Below are 15497 nucleotides of genomic sequence, written 5' to 3' on the forward strand. Positions count from 1 at the left end.
TCCATTAACAAGGGCTCCAAACCCTGCACACCTGAGAGTATTTAGCCATTAACGAGGTCTCCACCCATGTCCAGGTGTTTTGAATCTCTCCAAACCTGCACACCTGAAGGTATTTATACATTAATGAGATCTCCAAACCCTGCACACCTGAAGGTATTTAAATATTAATGAGATCTCCACCCATGTCAGGTGTTTTGGGTCTCGCCAAACCCTGCACACCTGAAAGTATTTAGCCATTAACAAGGGCTCCAAACCCTGCACACCTGAGGGTATTTAGGCATTAACGAGGTCTCCACCCCATGTCCAGGTGTTTTGAGTCTCTCCAAACCTGCACACCTGAAGGTATTTAGCCATTAATGAGATCTCCAAACCCTGCACACCTGAAGGTATTTAGCCATTAACGAGGTCTCCACCCATGTCCAGGTGTTTTGAGTCTCTCCAAACCTGCACACCTGAAGGTATTTATACATTAATGAGATCTCCAAATCCTGCACACCTGAGGGTATTTAGCCATTAACGAGGTCTCCACCCATGTCCAGGTGGTTTTTGGTCTCTCCAGACCTGCACACCTGAAGGTATTTATCCATTAATGAGATCTCCAAACCCTGCACACCTGAAGGTATTTAAATATTAATGAGATCTCCACCCATGTCCAGGTGTTTTGGGTCTCGCCAAACCCTGCACACCTGAAGGTATTTAAATATTAATGAGATCTCCACCCATGTCCAGGTGTTTTGGGTCTCGCCAAACCTGCACACCTGAAGGTATTTATAAATTAACGAGGTCCCCACCCAAGTTCAGGTGGGTTTGTCCAGGTGTTTTGGGTCTCTTCAGACCCTGCACACCTGAGGGTGCTCACACATTAATCAGCTCCCTCAGAGCTGTCCCTGTGAGGCCACAGTCCCTGCTCAGCCTCTCCTCACGTGAGAGGGGCTCTGTCCCATCTCCCTTTACTGCTAAAACCACACCACGAGGTTTTCTGGAAGAAAGTGCAGCTACATAAGGTAATTAACCACGTTTTTCATGCTAATTCCTCAGTAATGAATAGTTTGGATGTTGTTGGTGATTGGTGCAGTAGGTGAGCAGTACTGGGTGTTTAAGGCTGAGATGAAGCTGCTCTCCAAAGTCACCAGTGGAGTACTTAGCATCTGGTTTTTGTTCTCAAGGTGAAATATGAAATATTGTTTCTGGTATATGTATTATTTTCTTTCTTTTTTCTGCACCTGTTGGTTGTTTGGGGTTTGGATTTAAATCCTGGATGGAAAGGACTTGGTTGATTCTGGAAGGTAGAAAGGTGATGAGCAGATTGCAGAGTTAAACAGAGCTCAGACTGCTACAGGATCTAAGAGGAACTTTTCCTTCTCCTTTTCACTTCTCTAAGAAACAGAGTGTGCACATTTGGATTTTACTTCCTCTCAAACCTTTACATTAAACAGCTTTTGAGCCAAGTTCAACTATTCTGTCACTTTTGCTTTGGGGGAGATGTCATAGAGCTGCATATGGAAATTAGGTAGTGCAGAACTCATTATATTCCTATACAATTTGACAGAAGCACTTGCAGTCAGACCTTGATCTTATTTTGGGCCTCTTCATTACTTTCCAGAGATGAAAGCTCCCCCTCTCCTCCTCTGTGCCTCTCCTTTTAATGCCACCTTACCCTTGGCACCATTAAAGCAACAGAACATCATTTCCAATGAACTTTATCGTTTAATCTTCTCCAACGCTGAGGAACATCGTGTCCGGGCTATTTATGGAACAATGCACAGAATCTGGAGTTTAATGGGTCTGGGCCTCTCCCAGCACAGATACCCTGAGTGAGCAGGAGCTTTCTGAGGGTCACTCTGTGCAATGGTGGCAGGGGCTCAGGCAGCCCTGGGGCGCTGCTCCCCTCCTGATGGAAACTCCTTTTTGTGCATTTTGTGCATTTTGTGCATTCTCACCTCGAGCTCAACCAGCTCTGGCTCAGATTTAGTGAGGCTCTCACTCCTATGGGATATTTGTTTTGGGGATTCTTTATTCTGTTTAGATCTAAAGCTCCCTGTGATTTCCAGCCTGTGTTGTGTGTGTGTTCACCCACCCAGCCAGGCTCGCAACCTTGATCTGGGTCAGGGCTGATTTAGGGACTGTTTTCCGCTGGTTGAATTTTATTTTACACAGTTCCTGCAGCTTGGCTGCACCTCAGAGCTTCCTCTCTGCTGAGGCTCCCAAGCAGCAGCTGAGTGACAAAACCTCCTCTCTCCCTCCTTGAAATAGAACAAAAGAAATTCCTACACGCGTTTTTTATAGTGTGAGTGCTGGAACAGGTTTTTGGAGCTTGGGTCAGGATTGCTCCAAGGATGTTAAAGTGGTGCCCAGTTGTACTTGGAATAACTGGAATTGGTGTGGGGTGTAAATCAGGGTGTCAGAACTTGTCTAGAAACTTATTACTTAAAAAAAAAATAATAAGAAATGTTTTTCCGCATGATGAATAGGGATGCTGCTGTTCTGCATCAGTCCAAGCCAAGGCTCAGTGCCTCAGTGCAAGCCAGGCGTGATGAGCAGCTGTCTGCCTGTGATTTATCTGTCTGTCCTTCCCTATCTGTGTCTCCAGAGCTGCCTTTTATGACATCTTTCACACAGCTCACACCCCCAATTAATAGCTCTGAAGTGTTCAGGGCTGGAGGAATTAGCAGAGTTTGATCTGGTGTCACACGCCAGGTGCTGGCCCTGATGGATGAGCACTAATTAATTAATTAATTAATTAACGGCATGGAGCCCGTGGCAGCCCAGGGAGGGGGGAATGGCTCAGGTGGTGCCCTCACCTGTGGGACAGGGCCCTGCTGGCAGCCTCTGGACACTGAAAATTAATGGGGAGCAGCCTCTGGACACTGAAAATAAAGGGGAAGCAGCTCCTGGGTACTGCAAATAAATGGGGAGCAGCTTCTGGACACTGAAAAGAAACATGTGGAGCAGCTTCTGGGTACTGAAAATAAATGGGGAGCAGCCTTTGGGTACTGAAAGTATACATGGAGCAGCCTCTGGGTACGTGTGCAAGGCATCCCAGCTGGGCACTGGGCCACTGCTGACAGCAGCCTGGAATATTTGGATGTATGGGCTTGCTTTGGAGCTGAAGCCATAAACTGGAGCTCACTGATTTATTTCAGCCCTTCCTCCCAGAGGAGACAGCTCCTTGTCTCACACAATTTGGGACTCAGGGAATTTGGAATAGCTGAGCTGATGGAAAATGTTATTTTGCTTTCCTCGATGATATGAAAGGAAAGAGGCAGGATTCCTGGTTGGCTAATTTGTGTGTTTGGGTTTTTTTCCCCTGAACTCTATTAAGGGATGTGACAAGCAGAGAAAGAGGAACCTAGCCCAGCAAAAATGAAAAATCTTCTAAAAAAATAATAAAAAAGCTTTTTTTTCCCCTGTCAAAGACTGTTAAATATCAACAACAACAAAAACATATTCCACGCAGATTCGTTCTGGTTGGAAAAAACATGTTCCTGAAATGTCAGCCAGCTCCAGTTTTAACCTTATTGTTTCTCTCTCCCCCTAAGTTCCAGCCCCATCCCCTGCTGGCACTGAGTCATGTTCTGATGCTGAGCCCTCTTAGACAGCCCCACTCATCTTCCTGGCCACGCTCTCAGTTCAGTAACCCACCTCCAAAACTCAGGGTGTCAGCTGAGAAACAGAACATTTCAAAGCTGACTCCCCTGCTCTGCAGCAAATCAATGATCACAATGGCCTGGTTATTGACAGCTGTGTGGGCAGCCTTCCTCACGGTGAGGGGATGACACAAACCCAGATTCAGCCTCTCCCAGCACCACTCCCCTCTCCGAGCCCTGCTGCAGCTCCCGAGGGTCTGGAACAGGCTGTTCCTGCATCCTCCTGAGGAACAAGCAGGCATTTGTGTCCTGCTCGTCCTTGCTTTTGGCTGGAGCCCCTTGCAAGCATCTCCATAGTTAACTCCTCCTCAGCTGCCTGTGTGCCAGCAATGCCTGAGATGGGAGAGTCTCCCTCCATGTCCATGGAAGAACTTCCCTCCATCCCCAGGGAAGAACCTCTCTCCATTCCCTTTCCTCTCCCCCATGGAAGAGCCTCTGTCCCTCCATCCCCTCCTCTCCCCCATGCCCAGCATCCCTCCCTGCCTCTGGAGCTGCTCAGTGATGGATCCTTCCCTCCCTCCCCAGACAAGGTGTCCCTCACCTGCCTCACCCATTTATCCCCTCTGCTCTGCCCCAGCCTGGCACTGCTCAGCTTCAGCTCCGTGTTGGGAGCGGCTCCACAGAGCTCTTCTGTCCTGGCTGTCCCTGCCTCGCCCCAGCCTGTGCTTGGCTCTCTCCTGGAAGCTCACAGCCCCAGGGTGGAATGAGAACCTGTCTCAGGGCTTTGTGCAGTGCACTGCTTGTTCTCAGGGAGCCAAGGGGCACCAGATAATAAATGAGGTGAATTGAACACCCTGCGAGGCTGCAGTCATCACAAGCACATTTACTGCAGGCTTGAAACCAAGCCCTGTGATTACCCAGGGCTGGGACTGTTGGCAGCCCCTGTGGAACTGAGGCCATGCCAATCCCCTGGATTATCAGCTATTCCAGCAGCAGGGCTCATTTAGCAAATCTGACTCTTACAGATAAATGCACTTCAAGCAGGGCTGGGCTTTTCTTTCCCCCACAGCATCTGAGCATTTCCATTTCCCGGCTGCTGTGGGCTCCCCATTTGTGAGAGGGGCCCTTTGAACTTGGCCTTGCCCAGGCTGAGATCCAGAATAACCCTGCTGAATTCTCACCATGGGGCCCTCCTGTGCCACCCCCAGCCCTGCCTGTCCCAGTCCCTGTGCTGGGGACACTGAGCTGTGCTTGGGCCTGTGCTCATTCCTTCTGCAGCTTCCAAACTGTGCTTGGGACTGTGCTCAGCCCTTCTCAAACCATCAGCTGTGCCTGGGGACTGTGCTCACCCATTCTCAAGCCATCAGCTGTGTCTGGGGACTGTGCTCACCCATTCTCAAACCATGATCTGTGCTTGGGCCTGTGCTCAGCCCTTCCCCAAGCCATGGTCTGTGCCTAGAGGCTGCTCACCCCTCCTGCAAACCGTGGTCTGCTCTCGTTGCCGTGCTGCCAAAGGAGCAGCATCTCGGAGCTGTCAGCAGCTGCCTCTGCCTCTCCTTGCCGGGGTGGGCAGGTGGGAGGTGTTGCCCCCACCCAGCTCCTTCTCCTGCAAGCTGAGCACAGAGAGGGGCTCCTCCAGCACCATCTGAATTACAAAGTCATTCTATTGTCAGGCCTTTTAAGTGTCACATTCTCTGTTAGATCCCAGGCTGTGACATTCACTGAGGAACAGCATCGTTTCAAAGTCAGGGATGTCTATTCTTAGCACATCAGTCAAAAAAAAAAAAAGGGGGGGGAAAAAAGTCGTTGGGGAAGGAAAAAAACACAGCAGTTTTACCAAAATGAGCCTTGTCACAAGTGATCAATCCATCTCCCAGTCACACTGACCTGCTCCTTGCTGCATGCCAGAGGACAGAATTTGATACCACAGCACAATGAATTAAGATTTGCCAGATCTCCTGGTAATTAATTGTCTCACAGCACAGGTTTGGCGAAGAATAATTTATCTTTAAAGAGATTAGATCACTGGTAGCTGGGTTTTGTGTTTTACTGGGTTTTTTCTTTTTAAGGAACATTTCTCCTCAGTTAGTTGAAGAATAGATGCTGATGAGTAACAGCCACCTCCTGGTACTTTATTGGCGTTATTTAAATTCCTCTTCCTGCTAGACCAGAGCCCCCTCAGCAGTGGAGAGGCAAAGTTGGGGCTGGGCTGGGCTCTGGGTTTTGGGGTGCAGCCCTGGGAATGTCAATCCAGCCACCCTGATGCTCAAGGATTTCTGCCTTGGTTATTAGTCACTGGAAAATCTTGGTCTGAGTTCATATAAAAGTTAATAATGTCTATAGCCTTGTTTTGAATCTACCTGTACATCATGAGAGTCATGATTCTCAAACTAAGCAGAACTTTCACAGCATTTATCCTGATACATGTCCAAGATCTGCTCCTCCCTTCAAAGAGAACAAAACCCACTAAATTCCTGGTGTGCTCCCAAATTCTGCTCTAAGGAGCTGCTGCTGACGGGTTCTTCGTATTCAGGGAATGAGAGAGCAAAGAGATTTTCCCAAAAAACCTTCTTGCAAAAGCCATGCAGAATTGTTTGTAACTTCAATGAGATGGGGGCAGAGTTTTAACTGTTTCTGGAGGTGGGATTCAGTGCAGTGTGGGATGATGCTGGAACAAGTGTGGTACCAAAGCAGATCCTCAGTGTCCCCCTGCACACCCTGACCAGCTCCAGAGGCACTGTCACTAACGTGCTTCTCTCCCTTTCCTGCTTTTTAGTATTCATGCAGTGCTGATCATGTGAAAATTACTCACTCTTCTGACTTGAGAAAAGTTTCTTAACTGAGAAATTCCACCAATATCAAGGGAATTAGAAATTCAAATGGGGGGAAATTATACACTGTGTGTGTCAATACAGCAAAGCTTTATAAAAGCTGCAATCAATCACACTGGCATCAAAGGTGCTGGGACTTTTCCCTGTTACCAAGGGATCACAGGCCAAAGGAAAAGCTGAATTGGAGGAACCGAGCTTGGTTTGCTCCTGGAGAGAGGGGCTGCCCTGTGCTGAGGCTGCAGCTCATTCCTGCACCTCCCTGCTGCTCCCCTCGTGTTGTGACTGCCAAACGTTGTGGTTTTGTAGGTCTTGTCTCTGAGCTCTCTGCTGTCACTCCCTGGGATGTAAGGAGAAGCAGGCACGGCCCAGATGCTTGCCTGGAGCACAAATAACACTTTTCTCTACTACTGTTCTCCATCAGGTCCCCTGAGTCTCGCGTTTCTGGCAGGCAGCATCCCATGGGGAGAAAAAGAACCTCAGGCCTTTGGTTTGCAGTTGTTGTAAAAACCTGATTCTGGCTGTGGTGTAATTTAGCAGATTGAAATAGAGATATAGTAAATCTGTTATGCTCTCTCAGTGACTCAGGGAGCTTCCACTGGCAAGAACTGTTCAGAATTTGGAATATTCAGTAATCCCTTCACATTTCCAGGGGCTTCTGTGTATTCCCAGTGTTCAGCCCCAGCTTTGAGGGGTCTGTGTGCTGATAAGTGCATGTTCCTGGATGGGTGTGTTTGAAACCACAGAGGAGGGAAGCAGCCAGGAGGATAAACAGCTCCTGGGGATGGTTTAAGTGTTTGTGCACACAGCCATCCATTGGCTGCAGACAGGCTCACCCACCTTCTACGCCCGGCGCTTGTTAGTGCGCTGGTTCTGGTGGTGCAGGATGGACAGACAGATGGACAGACAGACAGACAGGGTCACCCACCTTCTGCGCCCGGCGCTTGTCGGCGCGCTGGTTCTGGTGGTAGATGCGGCTGAAGTTGGAGACGATGACGGGCACGGGCAGGGCGATCACCAGCACCCCGCTGAGCGAGCAGATGGAGCCAAAGATCTTCCCCGCGATGGTCTTGGGCACCATGTCCCCGTAGCTGCGGGCAAAACACACGGGAGAGCCCTGCTGAGACCCTGAGAGCCTCCTGAGAGCCTGAGAGCCCTGCCAGGGCCTGGGCAGCTCCCAGGGTGGCACCGGAGCTCAGAGCCCCGTGCCAGGGACAGCCCCTGGAGCTGCCACCCTGCCCCTGGTGCTGCCCCCCTGGCACACCCTCCTGCCCTGCCTGGCAGCTCAGCTCAGCCCAGCTCAGCACAGACAGCCCCCCCTGTGCTGCTCAGCAGCTGCTGGGTTGGAATTCACACCCTCGCTCCCCTGTGCCCCCCTGCCCATGCAGATGAACCCCAAACTCTGCCCCTGCTGGGGAGCAGCTCGTGGATTTCCATTCCCTGGCACCCAGGTGCAAATGAGAGCTGATTTACACTCCCATTCCAGCAGTTTCCCTGCCATCTGCACAGGCAGGAATCTGGGGCTTGTTCAAAGTCTGCATTCAGTAAAAGGTGAATTCTCAGGGATGTGAGACCAGCTGGAAAATATCCACACAAAGCTCTGCCCTGGGTTGGACCCAACAACCTTCTGCTGTGATTTGTGTTGCACAGAGAGAAGTGGAGCTGTGCAGAGGAGGCCACGGGGATGCTCTGAGGGCTGGAGCCCCTGTGCTCTGGAGAAAATCTGAAAATTGAAATCTAAACAAGCCCCTGGTTGCTGTCAGATGGTTTTAGGGATTTCTGTGGGTATCTTTGAGATGTTCTGGTGCTGAGTGCAGCAAATGTTGAAAGGAGAAATTATTTATTTAAATTGAGGCTTTATTTTTACATTTGATGTCAGTCTATGACCAACAAAGAGCTTTGAGGGGAATAGAGTTGAGCTAAGCATAATTTACATCCAGGAGGAAAAACAAACATTTCAAAACAGCTTTTTTCTCAGCTGCACTCCTGTCCCCGTGCAAGAACCTGTTGGAATGGGGGGCTCAGTAAGAGCAGGACTCCTTGCATGTTAAATGCTTCAGCCAAGGTTTATTTATCCCAAACAGAATCCTTCTCCTGCCTTCACCCACACCAAAACCCTTCAGAACACCTCAAATCAATAGATGCCTCTTCACGTCTATTAACTTCTTATCTGCTGCTCTATGCAAAGATCATTTCAAAGCTCTGCTAAGTGACAAGTTCTTCTGCCTCATTTAACACTGCTCCAAAAAAATCTCCCTCCTCTGCTGCTGGCCCTTAACACAATAAGGCTGGAAATTAATCATATGCCTCAAACATGATCTCAGTGACCTGGAGCATGCAGAAAAAGCCCTTCTGTGCATTTGCAGAGAGTACAATAATAAGTGTCTGGCTCTCAGTCTGGCTCAGGGAGGTTTGTTCTTACACGCAGACTGAGAGTTACCTCATTATGGGGACTTGAGAGAAGTGCTTAAAACAGCAGCAAAGATCAAACCCTGGCAGCAGGAAGGGTTTGTGGGCAGATGGAGAAGTTCCTCCTGTGACAGGAGGAGCCCTGAGAGCTCTGCAGGGCTGGGCTGGTGGCCCTGGTGGCACTGGGCACACTGCAGCTCTCCATGGAGGATCCTCCTGGGATCTGCTCTGGGATCTGCTCTGGGTCACCTGGGGACACCTGACCTGGGGTGAGAGGTGGCACCTGGGGACATCTAACCTGGGAGGTGGCACCTGGGGACATGTCCTGTGCCCCACAGAGCTGACCTGAGGTGCAAATGCCAGCCCTGGGCTCTGGGCACGTCTCAGCTTTGTTTCTCAGGGCCAGAGCCCCAAGTGCATCCCTGGCACTGCCCGAGAGCCTCCCCTGACTTTGCCAGGGCTCTGGGCTGCAGTTGTTCTGCTGCTCTGTTGGCACCCCCGGCTCCTGCAATATTCATTGCTGGGAGATTATTTCTGTCCTGATGCTACCACAAGACACTAATGGCCCCGTGGCATATTTATAGCAGCTACAGTGCCAATAAACTCAAATAAACTCAGCTGCTGGATTCCAGTCACTGCTAATTAGGCATTTCAACCCCAAAACTTCTTTTCCCCTGACTGGAATGGGAGAACACAACTTTACCTTTGATTTATTTAGCAAAAGGCAAATTGTCATCTAGAAAACTTCTAGAGAAAGTGCATTTTAAGCAGTTGATCAATAATCTGATCAGAGCAGCTGATAGAGGAGCTGGGTGATGATTAATGATTAATGATTAATGATTAACGTGCAGAGGGTCTGAGGGTGCTGGAGCTGCCCAGCACCACAGGAGCTGCCAGCACTGCCAGGAATCCACCTGGATCACACCTGAGCCATTCCCAGTGCCGGATTCAGTGCAGGGCTGACCTGGGGGAAGGAGGACAGGATGGGATTTAAGGCTGGACAAGGCTGGAGCAGCCCCTGGGCTGGGGCACACACCAGGCTCTCTCCTGGGCAGCATTTCTGCCCCACAGCTCTTGGGGAGCTGCTTCATTCTCCCCCTTGTGCCCAGCACAGGAGAGGCAGAAGAAGATTTTGCTGCAGCCTGGAAGTGTCTGCTTTAGGACAGCAGGGACAGAACAATATCATTGTGTGCTGTACAATAGACTCTGATTCTGAAAGCCTCTTGCATGGAGAGCTGGAATGAAGCAAGGAATTAGCATGTGGCTCTCCAGATGCCTGAGAGCCTTCTTTGTGCTCCAGGGGATTCACTGAGCAGTGTTGGGGCCCACACAGAGGAGGGGAAATGGCCAGAATTCATCTGGAAGGGTCCAGGGGCATTGCCAGACTGAAATATTGTATGGGCAGCCCTGTCCCTCCATGTCACAGGCGCAGGTCCCAGGTAATGCTGCTGATGCTGCTGTGAGCCCCAGAGCAATAATGACTGTGTCACCCCCATGGTCCAAACTGTGGAGCCAACTCTGCTCATCCTGGTTGGTTTAGAGCAGGGAATCCACGGCTGGGCAGGGCAGGGGGCCTGGGTCTCTGCTTTAGAGCAGGGTTGGGGCCTGGATCCCTGGTTTAGAGCAGGGAATTCCTGCGTCTCTGCTTTAGGGTTTAATTCATCTCTGCTCACCCACCCTGCTGGAATGAGCCCCAGAGCTCACCTGTGCCGCTCTGCCACATTGGGTTGGAAAGCACCTTTAAAAAGTCATTTATTCCACATCCCCACTGTCTCAGGCTGCCCAGAGCCCCCTCCTCCCCACCGGGGTGTCCCCAGGGGTGCCCAGCTGTGTTTTACAGACCCAGGAGCACAGACTGGGCTGGGCTGGGCCCCTGCAAGGCTGAGCTGTGAGCAGAGGCTGGGTGGCTCTGAGGCAGGAGAATCTGCAAACAGGCTGTCAAACGCCAGCCTCGAGCAGCAAATCAGCCGTGCAGGGGAAGCACGGAGCCTATTTCATGCTAGGATTCTTTTACATTAAATATCCTTATTTTCTGCCTTGTTTGGAGCTGGGCACTTCCCCAGCTGGGCATTCAGCTGTGAGATCTGGCATCCTCTCACACTCCTGTTTTCCTTTTCCCTGGCATCACTCACTCGGTGATGTTTTCATGGATGCTCTGGAAACGGTGCTGCAGTTGCAGCCCTCGGCCAGGCAGGGAGGGATGGGGCTGGAGATGCTTATCAGCTCCAGCAGCTTATCTCCAGCGCTTGGATTCACTTGCATCCTTAGCAAAGCTGTGGTCAGCAGTTGCTTAGCAGGGATTTTCTAGGCGAAGTTGCCTTTTTGGTATTGTTCTGGTTTATAAATTCGTATTTCTGACTGGGTTTTGTGTGATAAAAGGACAGAGTGAATTCAGAATTGTCCTGCTCTGAGGAGAAGGAGGTTCTGTTTCTCCTGCAGTGGGAGCATCAGGAAGGGAGGAATCACTCCCTGATGGATTTCCTGGGCAGGCTGGACCAACCCTCACAGGGCCAGATCAGGGGATGAGCTGAGCCTGGAGCCAGTTCCAGGCTGGGCAGAAAAGGGGACCGTGGAGCAACTGGTGGCGGGAATGCTCCTCCAACAGCAGCAGGAAAGGGAATGTTTGTGAGGACTCAGGAACAAACTAACTAGGTTATTTAATACACACAGGGCGGAGAATACTTCATATATTAACATTGATTCCATTTATTCCTCCCGGCTTGGATCAGCTCCTCAGCCTGTAGGCAGTTAAAGCAGATGGTCTGAATTTGGGTAACATTCAGACCTTGAGTGGAAGCTAAAAATGGAATTTCATTGGCAGGAAAAGTAGGTCAGAAAGCTAAAGCCCCTAGTCCTAAAATGATGAAAGGCTCCTAATCAAGTGTTCCCTATTACCATTCATTAACCAGAGCAGGGGAAGGAATATCACAGAGAAGGGGATGGCAATGGGGTTCATTTCTGTTTTACCCATTCAGTGAAGGCTGATTTGGGGTTTATTTCTGTTTTACCCATTCCGTGAGGGCTGATTTGGGGTTCATTTCTGTTTTACCCATTCAGTGAAGGCTGATTTGGGGTTTATTTCTGTTTTACCCATTCAGTGAGGGCTGATTTTCCCCTGTGGCCCAAAGTGATGCTGTCAGCCTCCCTGCTTTCCACAGCCACCAAACATCAAGAACATGCTTGAAATCTGAGGAACAAGTCCTGAGCATTGTTGTCCATCTGATGCAGGCATCTGGCATGAGAGCACCGAGTCCTGCTCAGTAATGCCCACTTTTTAAAGTGTTTGTTTTAATGGGAAATAAAATGTCCCAGATTAAGGCATTATTTATTTCTGGCTGCACACACTAAAGGCCTTTTAAATTACTTCATTCATTATTAATTCAAGAAGAATCCTCATATTACTCAGAGTGAAAACCTTACACAATTACCTGCTCAGAGAACCCTTTTTTCTGCATCTCAGCTCTCTGTAAAAGGAACTTTTTGGAGAACACAGAGGCAGGAGAGGGCAGGCAGTGCATTGAGCAATTAGGCTGTTCTCCTAATAGCAGGGCTGAAGGCTCCCTGCCCTGTCTTAAACCCTTAACTGTGGTGTCAGCTTAAAGGAAATGCTGCCTTTTTGCTTTCATTCCATCCTCATCTTTTTATTCTCTGCCTTTTTAAGCAGCTTGAGTGTCCATGCTGAGCCATGTCACATTCCAAATGATCCACACACTGTGCATTTTAATGAGCTGCTAACACTGATTATACAAAAAGCAATCTCAGAAATATTTACTGAGTCCAAAAAAAAAAAAAAAAAAAGGGAAAAAGCCTATGGGGAACTAATTAGCTTTTTAAGAATTGGCCTTTTGAAAGCTTCAGGCTCTGGGGAAGTTGAACTTGGAATTGGTTTCAAAGAAGTTGAAGGAGTGGCTGGAGGAAAAGGAGTGAGTTGTAATGGAGTGTTTGTAACCGGGCATTGCACGGGACAGGAGATGCACTGGGGGCTGAACACCGAATCAATAATAGAGAGAGAGACGGGAATTGTGATTGTTATGCAGAGAAAAGCCACATAATGCCCGGGTCCTTTGTCAGGTTTCTGCAGCCATTCTGGGGTTGATCAGAGGGACAAAATCTCTGTCCCTGAGCAGGTCCCTCCGCCAGGGTTTCTCCAAACATGACATTGGGAACTCACTGCACTCCAGAGAATGAGAAAATGAGAAGATTCCCGTTGGTTTGGCACAGAGCTGGTTCACGTTTCCCTTTCCTGGGTGTGAAATGCAATGCAAGGTGTTCATATTCCCTGAGTATTTGCTTCTGTCCCTTCCAAGGTGATCCCAAAAATGCCATTTGTCATCAGATGGTAAGAGATGAAAGGAATGCAGAATTCCCCTGGGCCAGGCCTGCACCACAAACTTTTGAAGTGAAAGCAACAAAGGCCAATAGAGAATAGAGGCTGGTTTGTGAACAGTTCAATTTCCTTTGTCTGCATTTGATTAAAACCACCTCAGATTTAACGGGATTTTTCTTTCAAATAGAAAGAAAATCAAGAAGAAAAATAGCCCTGCCTGGAAGTCGCTGTTATTCCCTTCTCCCTCGCAGAGTTTTATCATTCTCAGCAGAACTGAGGCGGGGCTGGCGAGGTTTGCAGTGATGGATGGTGTCACCTCAGCCAGGAGCTGCTTTCTGCTCCTTCCCCTGCAGGATGCGTGCCAGGGTGTGAAATTCCCTCTGGGAGCCTCAGCAGCCCTGCCCTGCTCTCTGGCTTTGGGGTTTATTGCCAGAGGTCCTCTGGTTTTTGGGGTTTATTGCCAGAGGTCCTCTGGTTTTTGGGGTTTATTGCCAGCGGATTGTTCTCTGGTTTTTGGGGGTTTTATTGTCAGAGGTTCTCTGGATTTTGGCTTTTTTATTGCCAGAGGTTCTCTGGTTTTTGGGGATTTAGTGCCAGAGGTTTGTTCTCTGGATATTTGGGGATTTAGTGCCAGAGGTTCTCTGGTTTTGGGGGATTTAGTGCCAGAGGTTTGTGCTCTGGTTTTGGGGGTTTCTTGCCAGAGGTTTGTTCTCTGGTTTTGGGGTTTATTGTGAGAGGTTCTCTGGTTTTTGGGGGGTTTATTGCCAGAGTTTCTCTGGTTTTTGGGAGGTTTATTGCCAGAGGTTTGTTCTCTGGTTTTTGGGGTTTATTGTGAGAGGTTCTCTGGTTTTTGGGGTTTATTGCCAGAGTTTCTCTGGTTTTTGGGGTTTTTTGCACACTCCTGGCTGGCTCAGGCTGCAGAGACCCCAGGCAGGCATCAGCCAGCAGCATCCCCGTGTCCAGCACTGTTCCCCAGGTCACATCCACACATTTCCAGCCCTCCAGGGATGGTGACCCCACCCCTGCCCTGTGCCAGCCCCTTTCCTGAAGGAATTGTTCCTGAAATCCAGCCTGGCCCTCCCCTGGCTGAACTCGGGGCTGCTCCTCCTGTCCTGGGGCTTCTCCTGGGAGAGGAGACTGATGGCAATAAGGGAAACAGAGCAGATTCCAATAAATGAAAACAGAGCAGATTTCTCACTGCTGTGGTTTAGGACAAGCAGTGGCTGAGCTCTAAGCTGCTGGATTCAGTTCACAGATTTCCTCTGATTTTTGGCACATTTTGTGCCTTTGGCGTCCCGGGGGCAGTTAAGCCCCTGCAAGTCTAAACCCTCTTTTATCCAGTGCTGGATCAAAAATGCCTCTAAAAATATCTCCATCTGAGCAGGTCTGGGGGCAATCATCTCTCCCTCCTTCGGAGGAGGGCAGGAAGAGAACAGGAGCAGGATTTGCCCTTCCCCAAACTGAGGGGCTGCTCAAGCCCTGGACAGAACCCCAGAATGGTTTGGGCTGGAAGGGACCTCAAAAATCATCCCATACAGGGGCTGGGATCCAACACTGGCACAGCTACAGCTGTTTGTCCCCAAAAGGTTGAATTTTGGGCTCTTTCCCAACCTTTATGATGCCCTGTTCTTGGTTCTGGGGCTGCAGGAACCCGGGCAGTGCATCCCAACTGCTGCTCTGCTGGGAGCGAAGTTTTCTTGCTGTTTTTGTTCTTAAAATGAAATAATTTCCTGTTGAAATGAATGGGTGGGTTCAGGCTCTAATGGAACTAGAGGTTTCCCAGTAAAATGAGCGTCATTCCCATCACTGTGCTCAATAATTTTATTTTCTGTAGGAGGTCTGTCCCCTGAAAAGGGAGGCAGAGCTCCCTTGGCCATCAGTGGGAGAGGCAGGTTTGGTGTTGGGGCAGGATTGGCATCATGGCAGGTTTGGGGTTGTGGCAGGAAAATGAGGGTGGAACTGGGGCTGCTTTCACAGAGCTCACGTACCCCCAGCCTTGCTGGCTCATCTGAGGATGAGCTGGGAAGTTTTGTGATTTTTATGTCATTTATTTGGTATAATCGTTGTGCCTGAAGAGGAAAACAGCCTGATCCTTGTCTCTGCCCTGCCTCAATCTCATCTGCAACACAGAACAGCCAGAGTTCCTTGCCTTGCTGGGGAACAGAGTGCTTAAGCACTAAGCCCTGGTAATCCAGTTTGTTTTCCTCCCCGTAGCTGTAATGTGAAGATATGCACAGCCTGTGCCTGATGTAAGCACTGAGATCATGACAGGCTCCCAAATCCTTTTATTTTAATATTTATTCCGTTGATAAACGTCACATTTTTGTCCTTCATCTGACATTTCCA

At 49.4% G+C, this 15497-nt stretch overlaps 1 protein-coding gene across 3 annotated transcripts in view; it reads right to left on the reverse strand.

The window, feature by feature from the left end:
* The window catches only part of KCND3 (potassium voltage-gated channel subfamily D member 3), an 83125-nt gene that overhangs the window by 14056 nt on the left and 53572 nt on the right, over positions 1-15497 (reverse strand). For all 3 annotated transcript variants that reach the window (XM_074528345.1, XM_074528343.1, XM_074528344.1), the window contains exon 3: positions 7344-7506. In XM_074528345.1, the coding sequence (XP_074384446.1) occupies positions 7344-7506 (163 nt within the window). The remainder of the gene's footprint in view (positions 1-7343; positions 7507-15497) is intronic.

The sequence above is a fragment of the Zonotrichia albicollis genome, chromosome 28 (genome assembly GCF_047830755.1).
Source record: "Zonotrichia albicollis isolate bZonAlb1 chromosome 28, bZonAlb1.hap1, whole genome shotgun sequence".
NCBI classification, from domain to species: Eukaryota; Metazoa; Chordata; class Aves; order Passeriformes; family Passerellidae; genus Zonotrichia; species Zonotrichia albicollis.